Source organism: Numida meleagris, chromosome 2 (genome assembly GCF_002078875.1).
Source record: "Numida meleagris isolate 19003 breed g44 Domestic line chromosome 2, NumMel1.0, whole genome shotgun sequence".
In the NCBI taxonomy this organism is placed as follows: Eukaryota; Metazoa; Chordata; class Aves; order Galliformes; family Numididae; genus Numida; species Numida meleagris.
This window is the reverse complement of record NC_034410.1, coordinates 33,663,239-33,686,188: the sequence shown is the minus strand read 5'-3', so window position 1 is coordinate 33,686,188 and position 22,950 is coordinate 33,663,239. Positions and strand designations below refer to the sequence as shown.

Sequence of the window (22,950 nt, the reverse complement as noted above, 5' to 3'; positions counted from 1 at the left end):
CACTGTATGTTTTCATTATGCAGGAATAACTCTATGGATGGAGTTGAGACCCTATGTTTAACCTACAGAACAGCATAGCCTCAACCTAGAACCTTCCCTCTTCCTCATTCAGATCTCACTGTCAAGTTCTCCACAGGAACTGACATGCACTTGATTTTAGTGCAGATGCTGAAAGCTTAAATTTGGAAAAGGAGAGCAATGTACTGTGTGGCTTGAAAGTATTTCAGAGAGTTGGATTAATCAGCTGATTGAGTATTTTTTGTCTCATCAGTAGTTCAGCTCAACAGTTGAACAAAAGCCTGTACTGCAGTTCATGAAAGAGAAAGAAGACAAATTCTTGGCTATTAAAAAATTGCTTCCAGGACATAAAAACACTGATCCTATATGTTGGTCCCTGGCTTGTCTGCAGCCTCCACAGGCCTTCTTAAAAGCTGGTGTGGTTCATCCTGAACTGTCCACGCAGACATGCTACAGGGATGGGTGTTTACACATCTCATTTCTGCAGAGTCCCCAGGTGATCCTGCATGCCCAGGTAATGTCTCATCAAAAGGAAAAATTACTTCGTGTAATGACCTGAGCCAACGAAGAAAAGTCTCTGCATAATGAGAACCTGCTTAAGCATGAAATGCACTTCACACAAGCTCTCTGATGCAATTTTACATGAGTTGAGGTCTTTTTCTTTTCACTTTGGTATTAATAGTGCAGAATATGCAGATCAAAATCAGAAAATTCTCCAAAGGCAAGTAGTTTTACTTCTCCCTTATCCCCTTTTCTGTCGTTTCCAAGTAGCATCACTGACTTTAACCAGAGAAAAGGGTTATATATTCTGAAATATATTCAGGCAATATATTCTTACAGGGAGGCCTGCTTTGAGATGTCTGTTTCAGTCTTCACTCAGCTTCAGTTTTTAAACACTTCCAGACAAGACTTTCTGAGGCATGCAAATGCCCAAAGTAGCCAGGTGGTTTTAGTATAAGTTTGAAAAACGTTTTTTTCTTGAAATTAATGAGAGTGAGGCATCCTATACCTCTGTTTAAAAACAAAGGAAATATGAAATACTTGGAAATTGCCTGTATTCCTTCTGCTAGTAGTATAAAAGAGGCCTCGCTTGATTCATGGCTTAAAGATGAAGTGAGCAAACAACTAGTGAGAGACAGCTCCCTCCTTTTAGAGTATAGTACAGGAGGACAGAGCGGGAGGTAAGGGGATGCAGAAGGAAGGCATGATCAAATGACTTGCCACAGAACATCTAACACTTCTCTATCTACCATTCTGGTAATTTTTCAGATACAATCTGTCTCAGAGAAATGTGACAAATCTCAATTAACTCTTCAAAGGCTTGCAATGATCTGCCAGAAGGATCTATATGCTATATATGCATAGTTTATAGGCATTTGTACAAACATAGCTTGTCTGTCTGTAATGTTGCTGCTCTAGTGGTAGTTCTGGAATGGAGGCTTTATTGATATTTTCTGTAATACTGCTCTTTCAAAGCAGAAAATTGCTATGCTCTTCAAGAATTATCCTGCATGCCAATTAACTCACTTTTTGAGATGAATCATTAGGTATCTAAGTGTCTCATAGTGAGCAGCAGGGAGTAACATCAACACTTCATGTATTGCTTCTAGTCGTTCATCAGGATTGGAGATTTCTGTAAAACACCAAACATATTAATGTTAATACAGCCTTTCATTTGTAAACAGCGATAATTCAGGAAGCTAAGTTGTCATTATGGAGTCCTTCACAAGCCACTGATTGTGCTTGCAGGGATAAATACTAAACTCATAAACAGGGAGCATAGCAGCAACTTCTCAAAAGAATGGCTTTACAAAGAAATCAGCAACAAAAACCACCCTAGTCATCTCTGCAGTCTGTAGCTCTAGCTACAGTAGTAGGTACAGTACCTAAGCATCATTAAGTTCTTCATAATACACTGTCTGGAACTGACTCTTTAAATCTCACTTAAGATTACTTCAATTAGACATCCAAAACAGATGGGAGTGTGGATATTCTATACATATATTCTATATGTGCTTCAGAGACTGTTCTTGATTATACTGGACTGTGCCAAAGTTTAGGTAGAGAGACTGAAGTAACATGGAATTACACAAGCAGGTGAAATTGCTGAACGTATTTAAATACGTTGGGATCAGTGATGTGAGAACATTGGTGCTCACTACAGAGTGGCAATCTCTCTAAAAATCTGATTGGGTTTTACATGTATTTTGCATGAAAAATATGAAGTGAGTCAAGTTTGTATCTGTTGCATGACTTTTCATAAAAATGGCATCAGGAACCTGAAATTTTAGAAGATTAAGAATCTTTATGTCCTGCTTTTAAAAGACTGTTGTATTTTGTGATAGGAACTGCTTCCTCTGAGCATGTTATTTATAAGTTATAAAATACATTTAAATATAAAATAATTATGAAATAATTTCTTTGCCTAAGGAGGAAGAGTGCAAAAGCTGCCTGTGGCTGCAAGGTTGGGTGACCAGAAGGTGAACCCAGCATGGTGACACAGACCTCTTGCTTATCGATCTACTGCCATTTCAAAATCACTAAGGATACTTTTAAAGAAGAAAGTGTGCTACTTCTTAGGTACCACAGATCTCCACATTCTTTGCTAAACAGTCAAGTACTTTTATACTCTACATTTATTTTCATTTTTTTACCTGCATGATGTTCCTTCTACATTAACAATCAGGCAAAAGTTTCATTTAAGAAAAATATATGGCTGAGAAATGCCCCTGTTTCCAATTTGTTGTCTGTCTTTAATGTGAACAGTGCTATGTATGGGAAATGTAATTAAAGAACAGTACAAATTACTATGCAATACTTACTTGCTGCCTCTATGAACTTGGAATAGGTGTCATAGGTGATCACAGGAATTGGTAAGTCTCTGAAATACAGCTTCAGTGCTCCAGCAATAATGTTTATGTCTGGATAAATACTGGCAGAAATATCAGCCTTGTCACCATCTGGAAGAGAAAGAAGAAATCTTTTTGGAAAACAGTCTAATTCTGACTGAAGCAAAGCAGGACTTAATTCAGATTTACTGTGCCCAACCTGACAAGAAAAAACAACCTGAAAGCATTTGGAAGGCTTAAATGAGAATATATTGCTACCAACTTTACAGTGGATGAATGAGGAATGGCCGTTTCCATATCACTTAGTAAATAATGTATTAGCTGACATCTTTTGGTGAGGCTGGTGATTGCATGAACAGTGCCTGCAGTGTGTCATCTCACATAGGATGTTTAATGTTGGATGAAAAAGTCATGTTAATAATGTATTTGTTGAATTTGGCCAATTTATTAAATGTCAAAACTAAACTATGTACAGCTTGTCTTGCTGTTGTATTTTGTATCCACAGATCGATACACGGGAGTAGAGCCCCCTACTTTTATTTGCATTTGGGGAAACAGAGGCATACAGAAATGACATAAATTTGCAGCATCCCCCAGGAGACAAGCAGCAAAAATCAGAGCACACAGCCAAATCTTTTGAGTCTTGCACTGATCCATCTATGCTGATTAGCTAGTCAGAAAGCCTTCTTATTTTCCAGATGCCTTCTAATGTCTTCATATCTGAATTATTTATTTGTAGCAAAGATTTGAATTTAAATAGACATGCTATGGCATTTAGCTACACAATTTATTCCCAAATGTGGATTGCAATTTGTTAAATGAATACGGATAGTTGTAATGGATGAACAGCTAAATAGTTGAATTATGCAACCCTAATGACATACTTTTTTTTTCCTTTTTTTTCCCATATATTGTAACACAGTTATTCAAAACTCCATTATGGAACACTTTTTTGCCATGTGAGTTTGAAATTTCCATCGCTGCTGCTCAGCCCATGCCCAACACATGGCTTGCAATGAGTGAAATTACAAGTAATACCAGCAAAGCTGAATGGATATTGTTTTCAAGTTCAAATGTCCAATCTGTTCTGTACTACCCAGCACCTTAACGCCCTGAGCAATGCGGGTGTCCTTCCTCCCTGGAGGTGGTGTGCCCATTGCCCTCTCCGGGCCTGGCAGCAGAGGGACAGGACAGGGCAGCAGTCAAGCAGCTGTCTGGATTTAATCCCCAACTTCACCTCGGGCTTCTCTGAGATCAGTTAAACCTTTGAGCTCTTTAAAGTGAGGATAACAGCACTTTGCTCGCCAGAGGCAGTGACGATAAAGTCAGCAGCAACTTGGGACCGCCTGATGATGGGGCCACGCAAGGCTGTACTTGCTGGAGCAATGGAAGTGAGTCTGCTTGTGCCTGTCAGGAGGTGCAAAGCACAAGTTCAGACTGTTACCACTGAGGGGCTTACACACTGTAAATCCACTGCCTTGCTTGTCTCACAATTGCTGGTGCTTGTAGACATGCCCTGATGTAGACAGATGAGGGGGCTGTGTTTGATGCACTGCTTCTAAGATGGTGATAAAGGCTTTCACGGCCAAGCAAAACAGTTTATATTGATTGCAGATGTTTTATACAAACCTATGGCATTAATCTTGAAGGGATACGTCCCGTCCAATGTATGCACATAATTCTCATTAAGACTAACAGCCCTACATGTTCTCATCAAGAGGAGATTATACGCTTAAGTGTTTAAAACAAGCAGCCTTTCTTGATGCAGCTGAGCAGTCTGAATACATCCATCAGCATTTAATTTAATACAGCATCAATAACCCCTAGGAGAATGTTTACACTGCCCCAATCTTTTGTTTAATCCACACGTTCCAGGCCCAGTAGCATTAGTCCTATAAAGCGTTGTGTGGAGAGCTCTATTTAATTGATGGACACTGAGCGCTCAAAATGCTCCACTGAAAACAGACACTTTCAAGGAGACAGCAGCTGCATCTGGACAGATATAGTAAAGCAGAAGGTTGCATCTATTATCCAGGTCACTGGTACACTAAATAGAAGTGTTATTTATTTAGTACTTTTGCACAGCAACCCGGCACGCTTCCTTAAAGGGGCACTTCGGCTTGAGGTACTTCAAACCACAACGTACTTCAAACACACCTCTGTTCACTGACTGTAGGAAAAAGGCATTAATTCCCGAGTCAAAATTTTTCTCTTCACTTCAGAGACAAAGATACATCCATTGGAAATGCACTGAAGATTTCTTCTGAGATTTTTGTTAAGAATAATAATATGTCTGTCACAATGCACCTCCACTTCTGTGGTGGATATTTAGGGGAAGGTGGAATTTTTCTCTTCCTTTAGTAGACTCTGGATTGTCTTTTATTTCCTCTCATTTTCAGTCACTGAAGGCTCTCTGGCAGGCTACACTTTTCTCTTATCCTCACCAAATTCCTGCATCTGTATTTTTATTTAAGTACGCTAAAAATTGGAAGCACTACGGATAGAAAACTGATCCACTGCAGGTAAAGCTGTGACACCTATTTTACAGAGGTTCATCTACACCAGCAAATTACAGGAAATACATCTGTTTGGTACAGTACCTTCTGCATTACCACAGCTGTCTTTTTAGCACCTCAGTACAGGAACTTTCCTCAGATTACTGCAGTGATACTGCATGAGATTGCATATGTTGATACAATCCTTTTTTTATATTGTATTGCAAGCACCTAGTTCATTTAATCTTTACAAATCTAATCCTACCCCAAACCTGTCATTCCTTTTTCCTTCTCACTTTGACTTTCAACATATTTTGCTGCATTATGGTGGAGTTTGAGCATCTTATGACAAGAGAAGTCTTTTTTCCTTTGTTTTGAGGTTTCAGGTGACTTTGGATGCCACAGAAATATATCAGTAGTTTATTAAAGAAGGAAATGGAATAAGTATTACATTCTTAAAGCTTCAGCTATGCCGTTTGAACACTGAATTACATTTCTACCCAAGTTCCTTCTCCCTTAATGTTTTCTTTTTTCTTGCACAGCCTTTGCCAAGCTATTGTGCTTCTTGGTAGCTTTTTGGATTTTCAGCGTGACAGGTTTTCAGACGCACTAGCAAAGGAGTGTGAGGATGAGTTAGGACGCCTCTGAGTACTCATGTAATATTAAACAGCAAAATATTTTTAGCAAGTGTATTGTACCAGCCAGTCATACAAACAAGTGGAAGGACAGAACGCATTTATGACAACGGCAGCTCTGTGGGTAAAGCACACAATGGGAGTTTTATGGCTCTTAGAGTGCCACAGCTCAACAATACTCACAGAGAGCAACTGTTGTTTTACAGCACCAACATTCACAAGGATAAATAAATCCACATTATTCCCCCCATTCTCATTACAAAATTCACTGAGATGGAACATTGTCAGAGCCCCAGCGAGCCCAGCCCTCCCTGACAGCACGAGTATTTACACCGCTTTCGCTCTGGAAGGCAGTCTTCGTTTAAACAAGATGAGGACCAACTTCTCTCAGTTTTGAAAATAACTGTCACGGCTTTACAGCCAAAATAACATTCTGTGGGATGCAATTCTCTTCCTGAGATGCTAACTTTCAAGCCTGGCTTCTCTTTTCAGTCCTCACTGTAATTCTCTGGCAGCAACAAGTCAGTGTCCCTTTGACAGCACTGGGACCATCAGTCACGGGGAGGGCTGACCTCTGTCCATTGTACCCCCTCAGCTGCAAACAGAGTAACCGGAGAGGGACCCTATGGCCAAGTCGACCCTGTGTGCCTAATCCATACATTATTCTGTCTTCTCTCTCCCATAGCTTGATGAAGGAAAGCTGTGAAACCAGAAGGCTTCATGGCATTATTTGGAGAATGCATCCTGTGTGTTAAAATAGCAGGAATCTTTTCTTGTTTATTTTCAAAAGCAGTTATTAAGAGCTGTATTTCTAGAGACGCAACAGCACATCATAGCCTGGGGGTGGCTCAGACACAAAGGAAAGGGGGGACCTCTGCAGTCGCTGAGTATGGCACTCTGCAACTGCAGGCACCATGTAGTACTGTCCTTTCCATAAATCGTTCAGCTTCCATTTTAAAAACTAGCTAAGGTGTTTACCCCTACCTTTATTAGAAGAAGCTCCTTTCAGAGTCTTGATTTCAGATGGTTAGAAAGGGGCCTCTAAACTGTCAAGCACCTGCCTCTCAGCTCCCTTTGCGCCCAGCTCTGACACCTACAGAAGAGATCTGGACTATGCCATGCCCTTGGGATGTTGTGCTCCTTGCTGCTCAGGCTCTGAGGGTGACACAGGGGAGGGGATGCAGAAGAAAGGCGAGGGTCCCTGTCTCTCTAGGCCTGGATCTGACAGGGAAGTCAGCCCTGAGCTGACAGGTTGGAAATCTTTTGCCAATGTAACCTTCTGTGAGCTGACAACACCTTCAAGCTGTGCAGCCCACAAGTCAGAAAAAAATCTGTTTTTGTTTTCTGTAGAGCCTTTCCCGCAAAAAAAAAAAAAAAAAAAAAAAAAAAGGAAGAAGAAAGATAACTTTCTGCTTTCAATCTCAGTTCAGGGAGAAAACATTTTCAGAAACAGAAAGCGAAGTTTTCAGCGTCTGGTCTCAGTAATACTGTAGTCATACATTCTCATAACAATCTTTTGTGCACTGTTCTCTGCTTTTAGCATTACTCACGGCAACACAGCAATCCTCTCTTTCCTTTCTTAGCCCTCTTCCCTCAGGAGATTGTCAAAAGAAAATGAAGACATAGCTTTTTATTAATTTATGCCCAGTAGGCTTCCTCATGTTCTGCGTATGCAAACTTGGTTCTTGCTTTCTCTGCTTCTGTGTTTATTCATACTTTTTCCTTTGGAAATCTGATACTGCCAGTGACTTTATTCTTCCTGTTTACAGATGCTGCTTTTTCCAGTAAATCACGCTATATTCCCCGCTGTGGCTCCAATTCAAGTATGCATTGCCACCAGATTATGACAGGAATATCAGCAACAATAACGGACTATTCTGTAAAACTGAGCTGACTCTGATGGTTAGAAGCATTTTCAAATGAATGACAGCTACAGCAGCACACAAGTCACACTCAGACACAAATTTCTGGCTACGTTCTTTAAGCCCTTCCCTCCTCAGCCTGTGCTTCCCCATTTGGGTTTCGTTCAGGTTGGCACACGTAGAAGAGAACTAACACACCAAAAAGAAGAGTTAGCCAGGCTAGATATAGCCAGATAGGCAGAGCTGGACCTGTGTGACCTGTGACCATTTCAGTAATGCTGCTTAACGCAGCATGTCTGCAATGTGTATCTTGGTACAACAGCAGCCATAGCACTTGACATCTCTTTCACCCAAATGATGTCTGACCTACGTGTGTATGTTCACAACTGCAGCAGCCAACATACTTCTTGTATAATTTTTTAAAGGATATCTGAGTATAGAATGAAAAAAGTCATTTTGGAAATTCCCGCTTACATAGTTGGACTTGTTTGCCAGTGAAGTCTGTGTGACACACTGTCTCCAAACAAAGAAGTATTCAGGCACAGTAAGTGTGCTGTGTGCCAGGCCCTGAGGGCACCCATAGACCTTGCTGGCCCTGAGCAGCCACACCTGGATGCGGCCCCCACAACTCCTGCCTGCGGGGCCTGCAGGCCTCAGGATCCAGTCCCTGCCTGAGCGACTCTGCACCTGTCTCCATATGCACCATGGTCATGCCTGTGCCTGGTCGTGCACCTTGCTGATCTGTGCCCCAACCTGCAGGTTGACTGCCTGGCTTGACCTGGACCTGCCTTGTCCCCATGGATGACTCAGGCTGTGTCTGACCCTGGTTACTATCACTGGAGCTGATCCTGATCTTGAATCATGGACTGACTGCTCAACTTGTGCCCGGACCTACCATGCTGCCAGGAAGGTGCCCAGTGATGGGGCTTGGCATGAACCTCATCTACTCTGATCCTGGCTGAGGTGGTGGGACAGGACCTGGCTGTGAGGTCCTGACCTGCTGAGCCACTGTGTGCAATGACTGTGTGCATGACCAGAACCAAAAGGATCAGCCAAATCGATTAATAACAGCTATAAGGCTAATCATGGTTAACAGGCAGTATTTCAATTAATACAGTTTTTCAATAAGCTGTACAACTCATCTCTTCCATGCTCCTCTCATCTGGACCACAGACACAGAAATGGCAATCACATGTGTGGTGGTGTGGTGCTTCCTGCAAGGCTGTGTTCAGAATGAGTGTTCAGTTGCAGTTCCTGCTTCTTGAGCTCATAAACTGATTACCATATTAGAAAGCACTGAGTATGCTAAAGATAGGGCCCAACAACTTTTCCCTGGCACTATCCAGGCTTATGCTTGAACTAGGCTGTGCTTCTAGGTTGAACGCTCACCTAATGGCCTAAGCACTTAGCCTTCTACCTAGTATTATTTATTGTTTAGTTAATCTTTCCAACTATGAAATACATTTTCTTCTTATGAAAAGTACTACTAATTAATGGAAGAAATCTACAAAAAAATGGCCGTTTTCTGTACTTCTGCTTTTCTGCTAATTTCATTACCACGATACCCATACAAACACAAAAGAATGAAGAAGTTCTCAATTAGAAAGTTTAAATAAAAACTGTACAGAATTTAAAAATGTTTTACCTCGATCAAAGGCCATTTTCACATCTTCAATGTGCTCAGTGAAGCCTGAGACTCTGTAGAGGCCCTCAGACTTCAAACCTGAAACAAAAAGTTCTCAATTAACTTTCCTTCAGTAACCACCGGGTTTTAAAGCAACAGGCTTAAAAACAACAAGGGAAAAGCAGTGGTGGGGCTGATCAATACAGCAAAATATTAATTGTAATGTGAAAATCTGGAGCATTCAAGGAAAAATAAAGGCATTTTAAATAGCTTTTTTAACAGAATTAAAGATTTTTGGTATTTATATTTTTTGATTTTGTAACAGTCAGAAAATGACAGTAGATACACAGCAGGTAATGCTAGAAGAAAATATTGCACATTGCTAATGGCAGGGTGTTATTGTCACGATTTATACTTTGTATCTTCGAGATTTTCCTGTATTTGTCCATAATTAATGAAGCTTTAGAGGCCTTCCTTGCTTTTACCATTTGCTTAGTAATAAATAACGATGACAGTAAGAGACTGCCTTTCCCTTTGAGCACACTTGCTCCCAGTTTCGTTGTCAGCCTACACTTATACACAGCTGATACATGTGACAGATGCTGTTCTCCATATCACTATATCCCTTCTACAGTTCTTCCAGCACAAGAGACCTGCTTTATGCCCTCCCATCTTTACTCCAAGGCAACATGAAATGAAGGACAGCCCAGCAAAGCAGGCACAACTAACCAAGTTAAAGTTACACTGATGTTACTTATTTTAACCTTAGAGCTCCTTATTCTACCTATGCACAGTGCTAACCTATCTAGAGGACCCAATGCACTTTGTTTTCCTAAGAACAAAATCAGCTTTGTAAAAGTAAAATGAAGTTCTACAACAATTAAAGAAAGAAATTTAAAGATGTTGAAAAAAAAAGAGCGGGCAGCAGATTTTCTCTTAATCAATAAATGTAGAAGTAAGTGATTTTATCTCAAATGCAATGTAGCTGACTGTTGTTATCATCTCAGTAAAGCTCTTCTGTCTTACTCCAAGCTATTCTATTTGTCCCTGCAATGATGATCTAATCCTGGTAGAGCTTTACAGAGCAGTGCAGGGGATTTACTTGTAAATCTTTCATTCATTTCAGGAGATGATGCGTGGCTTTGAAATCCCTATGGCTAGTATCAATGTGTTGCTATGCAGATTACTGTGATGCCACGAACTCAACATTATGAGATTTCTGTGCTAAAGCTATGACTGACAGGGAAATTTGGCTTATTGGGCAGCACAACACACACAACTGCTACCCAAAATTAAACTATATGATCCTTACTGTGTCTGGTAGATGTGTTGGGGGCAAGATGCTATTTTTTCCAATCTGGCAAGCATCTCTGAGTAGCAAAAATCTGTCTCAAGCTGGACGGGCTGCGAAGGGCTGCTTGAGCCACGGCATCCATCAGTCAGCAGGTGAGTGTCATGCAAATGTTCCTAATCTGAGCAGTTTGCAAGATACTACAAAATGCCACCGTCTGTGACCTCATTTGCCTGAGTCATTTCCAGCGATCTGTGTGCTCTTGCACAGAATGCCCTCAATGGTTATTAATAATGGGTTTGATTTAAACTGATTATTCTGAAGCTTGAAGTGTCTCTAGGTATGTTAAACAAAATGATGAAAAAAGACACATAAACATGAACTTAAAGTTCACTTTAAAGTTCACCCCTTTCAAAAGTGTAACATAATACCTGTTTTGACATGTTTTCAGAACACATTCCAGTAAATTGCATTATGAAATGTCATGATTTAATTTTACTAGCTAATGCAAAGCAACGTATCACCTATGCTAAAAAAAGCCCTTCTCTCATCCCATCCATATGGTACAAGAGCATACTCCCTGTCTTATCTTAACATGTAATTCAAGTCATTGTCATTTTATCATGCCTGCTGCCTTTTGAAGCATACAAACCTCTTGCTTCAATCTCTCGGATGCAGGAATCCACCACCATTGGCCTCTGGGTATTGTGGGCTTTCACCAGCGTGGTCAGATCACAGCAGTAGACACGCTTTATCCTCTTGAGGTCGGGCTGACAGTCGTTGGGCACGTACTTGGAGCACTGTTTGTGTACGTTCAACCCACAGTCTGTAAACAAAGTTAGCCAGGTTCACTAATGAATACCGTGCTGAGAGGTTTTGTCTAACAATTTATTTCCTCAGCACAACCAAGAGGCATAACTTCTCCATAGAAAAGATCATTTGTTTCCACATCACTCTCTATGATTTTGCTGGCCTCTCAATGTACGGCACTGACAGGAGTCGGTGACAGTTCACTGTGCTGCAAAACTACCAAAGACAAAAAGGATGAGCAAAGAAATTTCCTATGAAAAACTTCTGCTGGGCAAAGTGAACCCCAGCACTGTTGCTAAAAAGGCTGTAAGAGCTCTGACTGTTCCTAACCTCCCAGCCTGGTGGAGACAGCCACTGCCGAGGATGGGTCAGTTCAATGCTGGTCACTCAGTGTTGCATTTGTAAGTGTGGGACTTAGCTTCTGAGTATTTGAGTTTGGCCTTTTGTAAAATGAGCATGTGAATGGCGGTATCCTGCTGGCCAGCTTGTGCCTTTGTGCTGCTAAAAAGCTAAGGACCTAAGGCTCACTTGAGTACTGAAACTCTACCAGAGCTGTGAGTGGGCGTGCTTCCCCTCCCCTTCCAAATCCCCGCTGCACAGCATTTTGACTTGTTCTGCTCATCAGTTATAGCCTCACAGTCAGTCTCACCACTTCCCTGGTGACCAAAGTGACCCCTCTGTTTAGTCTATGGGTCAGTTTGAGCATATAAAACACAATGAAAGGCATAATGTAAACAAGAGCGATTCATGTTACAAATTGTTCTTGGTATCTTATTCCAAAATCGACTCTTGGTTGCACTGGTGAGTTTCTATTAACTTAAACGTGACTCCTTGATCACCACAAATTGAATTTTTCTAATAGATTCAAGCACTCAGCCAAATGAATTTATAAGCCTCAATAAAACAAACACCATTGTGAGTTACTTTATTTCACAGAAATGTGGTTCCTGTTTTAATGCTTTCCCAGCCATGCCTATCACTCAGTGCCTTTTGGATACTTCCAGTGTCATCACTAGCAAGTTGCTTACTGTTTTTAAACGCTGGCTTACTGCCCAACCTATTCAAAATACAAATGTGTCTCTACTATTTGAAACACATTTCAGTATTACTCTTGGTAAAATATTAATCAAGCAAAATCAGACTGTCACTATGAACGCACCAACACATTTAATGGAATTGGTGGGTTCTTGTATGTTTCTTCACACAGTTGTTACTGCATAATGCATTACTGTTGTGTGAAATCTAAGCACATGAGAACAGCTGCTGTTAGGATCTTCCCTGTACTGTTTTCAGTGCTGTTCTTCAAGTATGTGAAGCTAAGTCCAAATGCGTATGTCTAAGAGTTAATGTTGGTAATTCAGTGAAGGAGAGTATTATGTTTCATACTAGATAAATAAACCTTTTCATAAGTTCAGTATTTTGTATATGAATAAACACAGCTCTGTGATGGTCAGTCTTTGAACACTTGTGTTTAAGACCATATCGGTTTAAAAGCAAACTACTATTCATTTTCCGTTTCTATACTTTCCCTATTCTTCCTGATACCATCATTCATTTACAGGCAGAAAAGACATAGCAGTAACTTTGCATTCCTGAAAGCTATTTTAATCCTTCAAGCTGCTGTCTAAATTCTATGTTACAATCACCTCCCCCAGTCTCGAAAGGCAGAGGTCAGGGCAAGTGTGTTTGGTGCCAGCCTGAGTTCAGGAACAGCCTGGGGTCAGGGTAGAGAGAGTTATGGCAGAACTGTGTTATAGAATAGTTTGGATTGGAAATGACCTTAAAGATATTCATATTCATATTCACTTGTGACATGGAAGACACCGGAGATCTGTGGAAAGAAGTTATGAAACCCCATTTGCCATACATCGAATAAAATTTCACTTGCCGAATCCTAAAGATTGTGATTCAGTGATTATTGTATTTTTGGGACATGATTATTTTTCACAAGAGAGCAAATTTAAAGTAATTAAAATGCTACTAAAATGCTAATACAGTTATAGAGGCATCAGGAAATGAATCCTTCTGGAAAATGAAGTCATATTATTTGCTTTCCCTTGAGGCGGGCTATTTAGGGCTCGCAGCAACGCATGGTATTTTTACAGGAAACAGGTGATGGTTTTTTTTTGCAGACAAGGGCACATTTCAACAATTGGTGGCAAAAAAGACAAACTATAAAGCATAGCTGCTGGCTGGGTCTGCTGTTTCCAGAGCTTGTTCCTTAAGATGTAAAAACATTTAAGTGAAAACTTAATTATACCATAAAGGCCAGTTCTTAATGTATACACCAAAGCACGTGCACGTCCCAAGGCACTGCTGAATGGATGCCACCTTCAGTAAAGAAGAGCTAATCGATTCTTCCCAGTCTAGCCAATGTGGTAAAACAAATAGGACAAAACACTGTGTTTGGGCAGCTAGGGTTGTTTTTCCAAAAGAAAGCACATTTAATCTTTCCTTCCAGAATATCCGTTATGGTACGAGCTGTAGTTCCATTTCTTTTAGTTCTTCACATTCATAGAATGGTTTGGGTTGGAAAGGACCTTTAAGATCATCTAGTTCCAACCTCCCTGCCATAGGCATGGACACCTCCCTCTAGACCAGGTTGCTCAAAGCCCCATCCAGCCTGGCTTTGAATGCCTCCAGGGTGGGAGCATCCACAGTATTGCTGGGCAACCTGTTCCAGTGTCTCACCACCCTCACAGTAAAGCACTTCCTCCTAATATCTAGTCTAAATCGACCCTCTTCCAGTTTAAAACCATTTCCCCTTGTCCTATCACTACTGCTCTTATAAGAAGCCCCTCCCCATCTTTCCTGTAGGTCCTCTTCAGGTACTGGAAGGCTGCCACAAGGTCCCCCTGGAACCTTCTCTTCTCCAGGCTGAATAGCCCCAACTCTCTCAGCCTGTCCCCATTTTGGAAGTGCTCCAGTCTTCTAATCATCTTTGTGGCCCTCCTCTGGACCTGCTCCAACAGCTCCATGTGCTTCTTGTGTTGGCAGAGGAGGTGAGATGTGAAAGATGACATGCTTTTTATCTGCCCTATCAGAGATATCGCTTTTCTAACAGCAGACTGGACTGTGGATGCTGCATATATGTGATTTCTTTTTAAAACTGGTCTGTGCTTTCTGGGACAAGAGAAAACAACAGAGCTCTAATTGACACTGGAGGACTTCTTGGCATGTTTTGCAAAGTGACCCCTGCTTGTCCCTCCTGCGGGGCATGCAGGCTGGGTTGGGTGGGATGGATGCCCGAGCACTTCCTGATAAAGAATGAAAATGTTTGCAGGCTACCTGAACACCTCACTCCCTGAGCGATGAGACCCCACATGAAGTTGGCACAGTATTCACACCAATGCGGACCTCGAAATGTGTGGACCTGCAATATAAAGGAGGGAGAAAAAAAAAAGAAATGGGGTCACTGGGAGGCAGATGGTCTGACAGATGGAACAACTAAACTGGATAAACAATAGAAGACTCAGTAGGAGCAAATCGTTACCATGCAGTGCCCACATCTTTCCATAGTCTAGATGAAATAAACCACAAGCACAGAAATTTGCTTTGATCTTGAAGTTTATCTTTCAATAGGCTTAACGTAACAGAGAACTGGGCTGTGTGCAACACTAAAAACAAACAATATTTGGTAGCTGACATTTTAGTTCAAGTGGAGAGGAGGAAACCAGGATCATTAGTCAGAGGAGAAAGAAGTAAAACTAATAATCCAAGGAACTGTAGTGAGTGCTTTTATTTGATGAGGTCAAACCAACGAAGCATGTTTTTGAGATTCAAACACACTTCAGCAGATCATCTGAAAGAAATGAAGTGACAGAAGAGGCACAGATGCATCCCATTTTGATTTCCCACAAAGCCACGTACCCACAGATCTAGTGCAAAGCCAGCATGATGAGAGCACCACTCGGGTCTCTGATGATGCCGTTACCTGTGCATTTACATGCAACACTACTGACCAAAAATCATGGTGACTGTAATAAACTTGTATTGGGGATGATAAGGAATGATTTGTGCACTCATTCCAGGCAGTGCTTGGGTAAAGACCTGATTTGTCACATTGCAGTCCATCAGTGATACAAGCAAACTACATCTTTCCCCATAGCAGTATGCAAACTATATATCACAGGGGCCCTTCTCGGTACAGCAAGTGTTCTTCTACTGCAGTACAAATATCAGTAAATAAGGAGAAATAATGGAACCTGGGTGCTGAGAGATCACACGGGTTTCTGAGCCATGTTTTGCACACAACTGCTGCTTCCTCAACTGCATTTGCAAAGGCTGGTATGAAATAGCTTTTTGTTTAAGATGAATGTTCTGGTAAGGTAAGCATTTCACTTTCATTGAAAAGAAGAGTAAATAGTGAGGTCTACGCCTGTGTGAATGGACGTGGTACAAGCCGGTTCTGGTCAGAGACTTAATTGAGGTTAGCAAAACATAAATCATGCACACTCGGGCTGCTTCCTTTTCCTTCAGACGTGTTTGTGTTTACTGATGAGGCGGATTGCTGACAGGCCGCTTCCGCCCGTGGGACGGGAAAGTTGCTCTTTTCATAGAATAAAAATTGGCTGCTGCCCTTTTCAAATAAACTTTGTGAAGTTTGAAGGCAAGCGTTTGGCTTGCTAATGTTTTAGCCACGGTTGTCCACAGGACCGTGCATAAACAAGTCTGTACTCCAGAGTGGGAAAATGAAGTACAGCGATTTTAGTACAGACCCCTCTTCCTGACATAGGGATAAAATGTGATATTATTACTTTAAAGAGCCTGATCACAAATTACTCCTGACCAATTACCCACATCCAATAATTATGTGAATGAGCTTAAAGCGACAGTAATTCTTCCTCTTCTTTGATCATAAAAGGTCTCAGCTGGAAAATCTGATGGGTCAAATTTTCTAAAATGCCGTTTTGCCTCTCAGTAAAAATGCATATCTCTGGGAAATAACACCTTGTAATAAGGTTTGAAATATCTTGTATATACACGTCGTACACTCATTTATTTATTTATTTATCTTTTATTTTGAATGGGAAGTAGCACGGAATTTCAGGCAAGGCTTTTAGCAGCACCATTTAACACCAGCTCGTGACCTCAGTTTTAGGCGTATATTCTATGTGACCTTCAGTGGATAAAAAACTGCAGAGAAAATTAATTATGCCTGCATCTTTATCGTTTTTAGACTGATAACCCCATAACGGGTAGGTCTGCACCTGCATTTAATTGTGGGTGGAAGTTATCTGCCAAGGGAAGACAGCTATCTACATCTTCTCCTGCGCAGTGGTTTACCAAAGCTAACCTTGCGAGAAGGGGCTGTAAAAGCTCACTCGGTATTTTTAAAACTGTACCTCTTCCATTCCACACAAAGCACATCTCAGTTGCTAGGATATTTGCGGCCTACTTGCTCACTTTACATAAAGCTTATTTCAGCTGATCTCTCCGTGGCATATTTAGAAAATGGGAGCTGATGATTCCTTGATTTCTCCTGTCATTAACGGCAAGCAGCCCTCAGAGCTCATAGAGGGCTCCAGCTGAGAAGTGCTGACCACACACCCTGCCCTTGTTTTCTTCGGCTTGGTGGCCCTCAAAGGCCTAGCTCTATTTATGCATTCACTTCAATTTTTCATGGCTCTGCATTTTAGCTCAAATGGCAAGTTCCCAGCTGAAATACCCTGAGAAAAGCTAGTCTTGCTGATTTCTGATCAGGCTGAAACAGCAAAATACTCACTATTCCAACTGAAAAAGGAAGACTTTTAGAAGTTTCTGGATGAAAGTGCAAAAACCTCCCAAGATGCAGATTTGAACTAAGTCTCTTATTCTTGTCTTGCCATTAATTTTGAAGAATTAATGAAGGAATTCTGTCTTTGTGAACACATCACATGAACTCAGCCCAAACCTTGCATCTATCACCTTCAAGTGGCAAATGGGAATTTTATATATAGAATCACAGAATCATAGAATCACCAAGGTTGGAAAAGACCTACAAGATCATCCAGTCCAACTGTCCACCCATCACCAATTTTGCCTGCAAGTTTGATCTCAACTCTACTCTAAATAAGAAAACGTAACAAAAGGTCTTCAAGTTTTTGAGATGGGTCTTCAGTTTTTGCCCCATCCTTTGCAACTCTATCCCTACAAATGGACTGGACTTAGATTTTTAGAAAAATGATGAAGACCTAATTATTGTTGCCACTCCATTCTGCAGTACTGCGTGGCCTCTCTGAATACACACTGCATAGGCTTGGGCTGATTTTACTACAGTCTACAAAGAAGTCCAATTTACAACAATAATTTCTTCATAAAAGACAAAACTGTACTTTTCCTGTTCAATCTCTCATCTTCTTTTCTCATTCTCTAACATCTCATTTCTTCATTCTGTTTCCTTTCCAGCTCTATGACTTTCAACAAAAAGTTCTTTCTTACATTCACCTTCTCTTCTCTGCCAGTCACCTTTGGGTTGCCACTCAAAATTCCCCTGCATGCCTTTTCCTACTGCCTTTCTGCTCTCCTACTTTTGCCCTTCGGTTCTTTGGCGTCCCTGTTTCCTGGAACCAGGAATAACCCCTTTAGCAGTGTCGCAGAAACAAACTAAAAATTGTCCTGGATTGAAATGTATGGTTTTAATGGAATTTAGATGATGTTGCTTCTGAGATGATTTTGTTGTTTATCTGACTGTGTTTAAGACTCTTCTATTTGCAGCCAAAGAAAAATTTTTTCAGACTTTCACCTGAGCGCATGTGAATTTGTACTTTCCTGTGTACTCCTGCTGAGCTGGAGCTGTTTGTAAGGAAGACAAGCCGACTTTGCTGCAATTTTCGTTCAAATACACATGTATAATATTCGTGATGCCTGCAAAAAATGCCTCTCTTTTGTTTCTCAAAAGCAGTGTTTGTCTGTAGTGATTAATGCAAGGGAGGAATTTAACCCAGAGCTTCTCTTCTCCCAGCAGAGCTCCTGACTTGCAAGTAATCAACGGCCTTTGCTCTAGTAGCAAATCCTGCTGTCAGGTTTGCTCATACTATTGTGGCAAACAGGAGCAATATTGGGGTAAAAACACATTATTCAGCTATATTTGCTCACTTAAAGTATCACAGAGCTCCTGTCACAAATTCCTAGGAGGAACATGGCTCAGTGGGCATGGTGAGGATGGGTTGATGGTTGGACTGATGATCTTAGAGTTTTTTCCAACCTTAACGATTCTGTGATTCAATGATTCTATGTTGAGCATCCCCAAACTCCACACAGCTGCCCTCAGGCACAAGCCTGACCTTGTCACTGACACTGGTGGGTAAAAACATGCCAAAGTCTGCTAGATCCAAATCATGTTGAGACGCAAGGCGACTTCGCAACAGTCAGGCTGAAACCCACAGTTACAGAAATACCTCTGTGTTTTTATAAACAGGGCTACAGAGATTTATTCTTCTTCCTGAGTTATGGTATGTCTACCCAGCTTAGTCAAAGTTGTCCCGCCAGACAGACGCCAGCTCCAAATCTAAATCCATGTGATTGTGTTCTGCACTCAGGACGAACCCAGGTTAACAAATTAGGCTGAATCCTAAATATTTTTTCTGCTCATTTGCTCTGAGTGCCTTGAAATTTGGAAAAGAGTCTGAATGAGAAAGAAGAGATGCTCAGAATGGGACAACGCGGTGCCCTCACTCCCCAGAGTCCTGTTCTCCTTTTTAATTTCTATATTAGTTTGGAAAGGCAGGAGGGAGATCCTAGTAGATATAAGATCTCTTCAGTTTCACTAGAATTTTGGCCTTAAGATTCTTCATGACCAAAGAAAAAGAGCTAAAGAGTTTTTATTTGTTCATGAAGAGAAGCCTATGACAAGATTCAGATGAACACTGCGATATGTAACCTTTGTCTCTACAACTGAAATGAATGATACAGTACATGGCAGTATTCACCTAAAAACTCAGAAAGTGGCTTTGAATGTCTGCAAAATAGCATTCTCCTTCAGAAAAATCCCAGATCGTCATAGATTGAATGCCATCAAGAATTTTGCTCCAAGTTCTCTTTCATTCTTTCTCTTTCATATAATTTCCTAACATTTTTTGTAATTAATATGAGTATATGCTAAAGAGAGACATTAATTTACCTGTCCTTTAAATGCAAATATTGTACTCTAAGGATTCTATCCACATTCATTGCTCAGCAACTAGACATTTTTTAATATATTCTTTTGGAAAATTAACTGTATTTGCTTTGTGAATATGTTTGTTCATTACATAAATGTAACAGTTTTGACTGTCCTTTCTTTCTGGACAACATTTTCTTTTCATGTTTCTTTCCTAAGATCTTCGTGCCCTTTACTGGGAGAAACCAATAATTTTCTGTTGTCAAGCTTTCAAATGCATACATATTTAATCATGTGATTTTCCAGTTAAAACTATGACTCTTTCGAAACAGAAAGGAATAGAGGCTGTACAACAGCTAGATTGTGCAAACACAAAGTTAACTGGGCACTCTTCCAATTATAAATCAAAGCCAAAACAAGGGGAATTTTGAAGAGGAAAGAATGCATGGGTCAAAGTGGAAAAAAGTCTCAGTCATGAGAAAATATTTTCTTACTAAACTAAAATAGTTTTGATATTAAAATGATAATGAGGGCAAAACCCAGAAAGAATGAAAGATGTTTTAATCACGCAAGACAACACAGAGTATTTCCCCTATTTCTTTCAGTGTGAATCAGTGAAATAAGTATTGACTTTTCTGTAGACTGGGTCGAGGAGGAAGAATGAGAAGAGGGATGCTATTATTTGCCTTGCTCACTAATATTAAATTATTGATTTACCAACCACAGCAGAAGCACTGCAGAGGAGAGTGCTGTCTGCATGGAAGAACATACAGAAAAACAAGAAGTAGAGTTTTTTTTGCTAAACCACAGAATCAGTGAAATAATTTTCACTAGTGCTTCTCCTTTTTTGACAGGCCAGAGATGAGTATCAGTACATTTTCTTTCTGCTAATGAGTTGAAATGCTCTGACAGTGACCCAGATCAGCATCCTCAAGGAGCATGAAGCAAACCGAGGTTTCAAGGCTGAGATGCAGTCCTTTCTTGTGGTGTTACCGCCTCTCAGTCCTTCTGTATCCATTCTGACAACCATCAAACCACAGCCTGATGGCATTAGATACAGTAACTGGCTGGCATGCTCTGGAAGAGCACTGTCCTCTGGCAAAACGTTTCAGTCTAAGCTGCCTGGAAGTCCGTTTCCAAAGCTGAGTCACTTCCCTGCTCCTCTTGGGAAAAAGCGAGAAATCTGATTTTGTCTGCATCAGACAGCAGTAAGATGCTACGTCTAAACATCCCCAGCTTTGTCCAGCTACATGCTTTTGTTTGACAAGCAAGCACAAGCTTAGGTCCTATGGCTCAGTGGGACTCTAAGAGCATGTTCTTAGCATATGGTGCTGGAACAAAAGCTGGGAGACAAAACCCCTTTGCTGTATGGGTGAGCTCTCTCAACTTCTTCAAAGCAGAAAGGGTACAAAATGTTGCTGGTAAAGTGCTAGTGGCTTCCGATAGCAGCTGCATTTTGAGAAGGGGCCTTTTTGTCGTTTGGAAATGGATACACTTTAAGGTAATGACAATCAATATAAAGTTTCCTTTCTTTATGAACAATAAAAAGAACACTGAACGTGGGGAAAAAGAACTAATATACCAATCAAGCAGTCAAGCAAGCAGCAAAACCATTACTTGGATTAAGAAGCTATGTGAAAGCACATTAGGAATGCAGTCAGCAGAACTTCAGAAAGAAAAAAAAACATATTTTTCAACAGTTTTCCCAGAGCTAGAACAGACAGTTGCCCGAAAATCCACAGAAAAAAAATAAATCAAGAGGTATCAAAGCATAACTTTTCAGCCATGAATAATAGGAAGTCAAGCTTACCTTAAAATTGTGTGCTTTTTCATAGTTAAAATGGTTGTCATTTTGAGTTAAGGCTGCTCTTCTGACCAAGGAGGTGATCTGCGAATAGGCAAAGAGTTTCAGAGGTTGCCACAGGAGTGCCCCCTTCACTCCCACCTTCACCCCCAGGGCCACGGCCAGGAGCTCCTGGCGCTTCCTTCCCCGCTTCGACTTGTGGACGACGGCACAGCTTTTCTCATTTTCCAGCCACAGATCCTCTGAGAACATCGCGCTCGGGTCCCAGATCTTTTCCCTGTCTTCCCCAGCACCCGGCAGGCTCGCTGCCGTCAGCGCGGCACAGTTTGTCCAACTGCTTCTGATGTTAGACAGCAGATTTGAAGCAGCTGCAGCCCATTCTGCTGAGACCTCTGGCATGTGACTCGAATGGGCCGGCTTGTGGGACGGAAGGAGCTTCTGCATCTGAATAAGTAACGGCCTGTGCCGTGCTATTTCTGAAGGCAGATGTGCGCCTGGAACAATAGCCTGAATTCATGCAGCGAGCCCCCCCCCCCGCCTCCCTGGGCAGTGGGATCCAGCGAGGTACTGCCGAAATCCTGGCCAGAGGCACAGCTTTATGGCTCCACGGCCAAGAGCCTCTCAAGGGGAAGAATGCTACTGCTCTGCAGCCTGCTAGAAATGAACAAACAAACAGAAAGCCCCGGAGAAGCCCACACAACTGAATGTGATGCTGCATCCAATTACACTCTGAGACTTATAAGCCAGCAGCCTGCATGCCAGCAGATTAAGCCCTTAAAACCATCATGATTGTTTAATCTCACAGGGCTAAAAATCTCTCTTTTCCTTCATATCCTGTACAAGGGGAAAATCCAGCAGTACTCCAAGTACTCTGATACTGTTTTAAATCAGAACATTTTGTCAGAGTGCACTTAGTAGCATAGAGTGAGCTCACTGTCAAAGTTTGCAGTTTAGCAGGGGGAGATGCAAGCTAGGAAGCCCTATAATCTTATGCAGTGTTTGAGTGCAGACAGGGGACATCAGGCAAATGTAGAAAGCCCAGGGATGCAGCCCTGTTTGCAGAGCAGCATCTGCAAGGCAGAAGGAGCATTGTCCTTCACTCTGCTTGCACACATATATAGACTGGGGAGGGAAAGTGACTTTACAGACCAGCGACAGAAGAGACACAGAGCCCCGCCAGCCTGCACTACAGTTTGCAGTGCTGCTTTGGGCACCTGATAGGGCCTCATCCCATGACACAGAAGATGTGTGACACCAAGCATCCCCCTGGGCAGAACTATCAGCCCCCCCCCTTCCCCCACTCTAGCTCTCCTCTCCTACTCCTTTTGTGAACATGCCCATTCTCCAAACATAAGAGAAGGACAGAAATTATTGCGAGATGTAATTCTCTGAGGTGTGTGTAACACTTGATATGCCAACGCAGAGCAAACCAGTGCTCCTGTGAAAACCGGCTCTCTGAACTAGAGACACTAAAGATTACAT

General features: G+C 41.4%; 1 protein-coding gene across 1 annotated transcript in view; it reads right to left on the bottom strand.

Annotated features, from left to right (window-relative positions):
- CHN2 (chimerin 2) overlaps positions 1-22,950 on the bottom strand; it is a 163,429-nt gene that overhangs the window by 3,689 nt on the left and 136,790 nt on the right. The window contains exons 7-12 of the mRNA XM_021385921.1: positions 21,475-21,552; positions 14,873-14,957; positions 11,427-11,600; positions 9,505-9,582; positions 2,841-2,978; positions 1,546-1,651 (exon numbers count right to left, since the gene is read on the bottom strand). Coding sequence (XP_021241596.1) covers positions 1,546-1,651; positions 2,841-2,978; positions 9,505-9,582; positions 11,427-11,600; positions 14,873-14,957; positions 21,475-21,552 — 659 coding nt within the window. The remainder of the gene's footprint in view (positions 1-1,545; positions 1,652-2,840; positions 2,979-9,504; positions 9,583-11,426; positions 11,601-14,872; positions 14,958-21,474; positions 21,553-22,950) is intronic.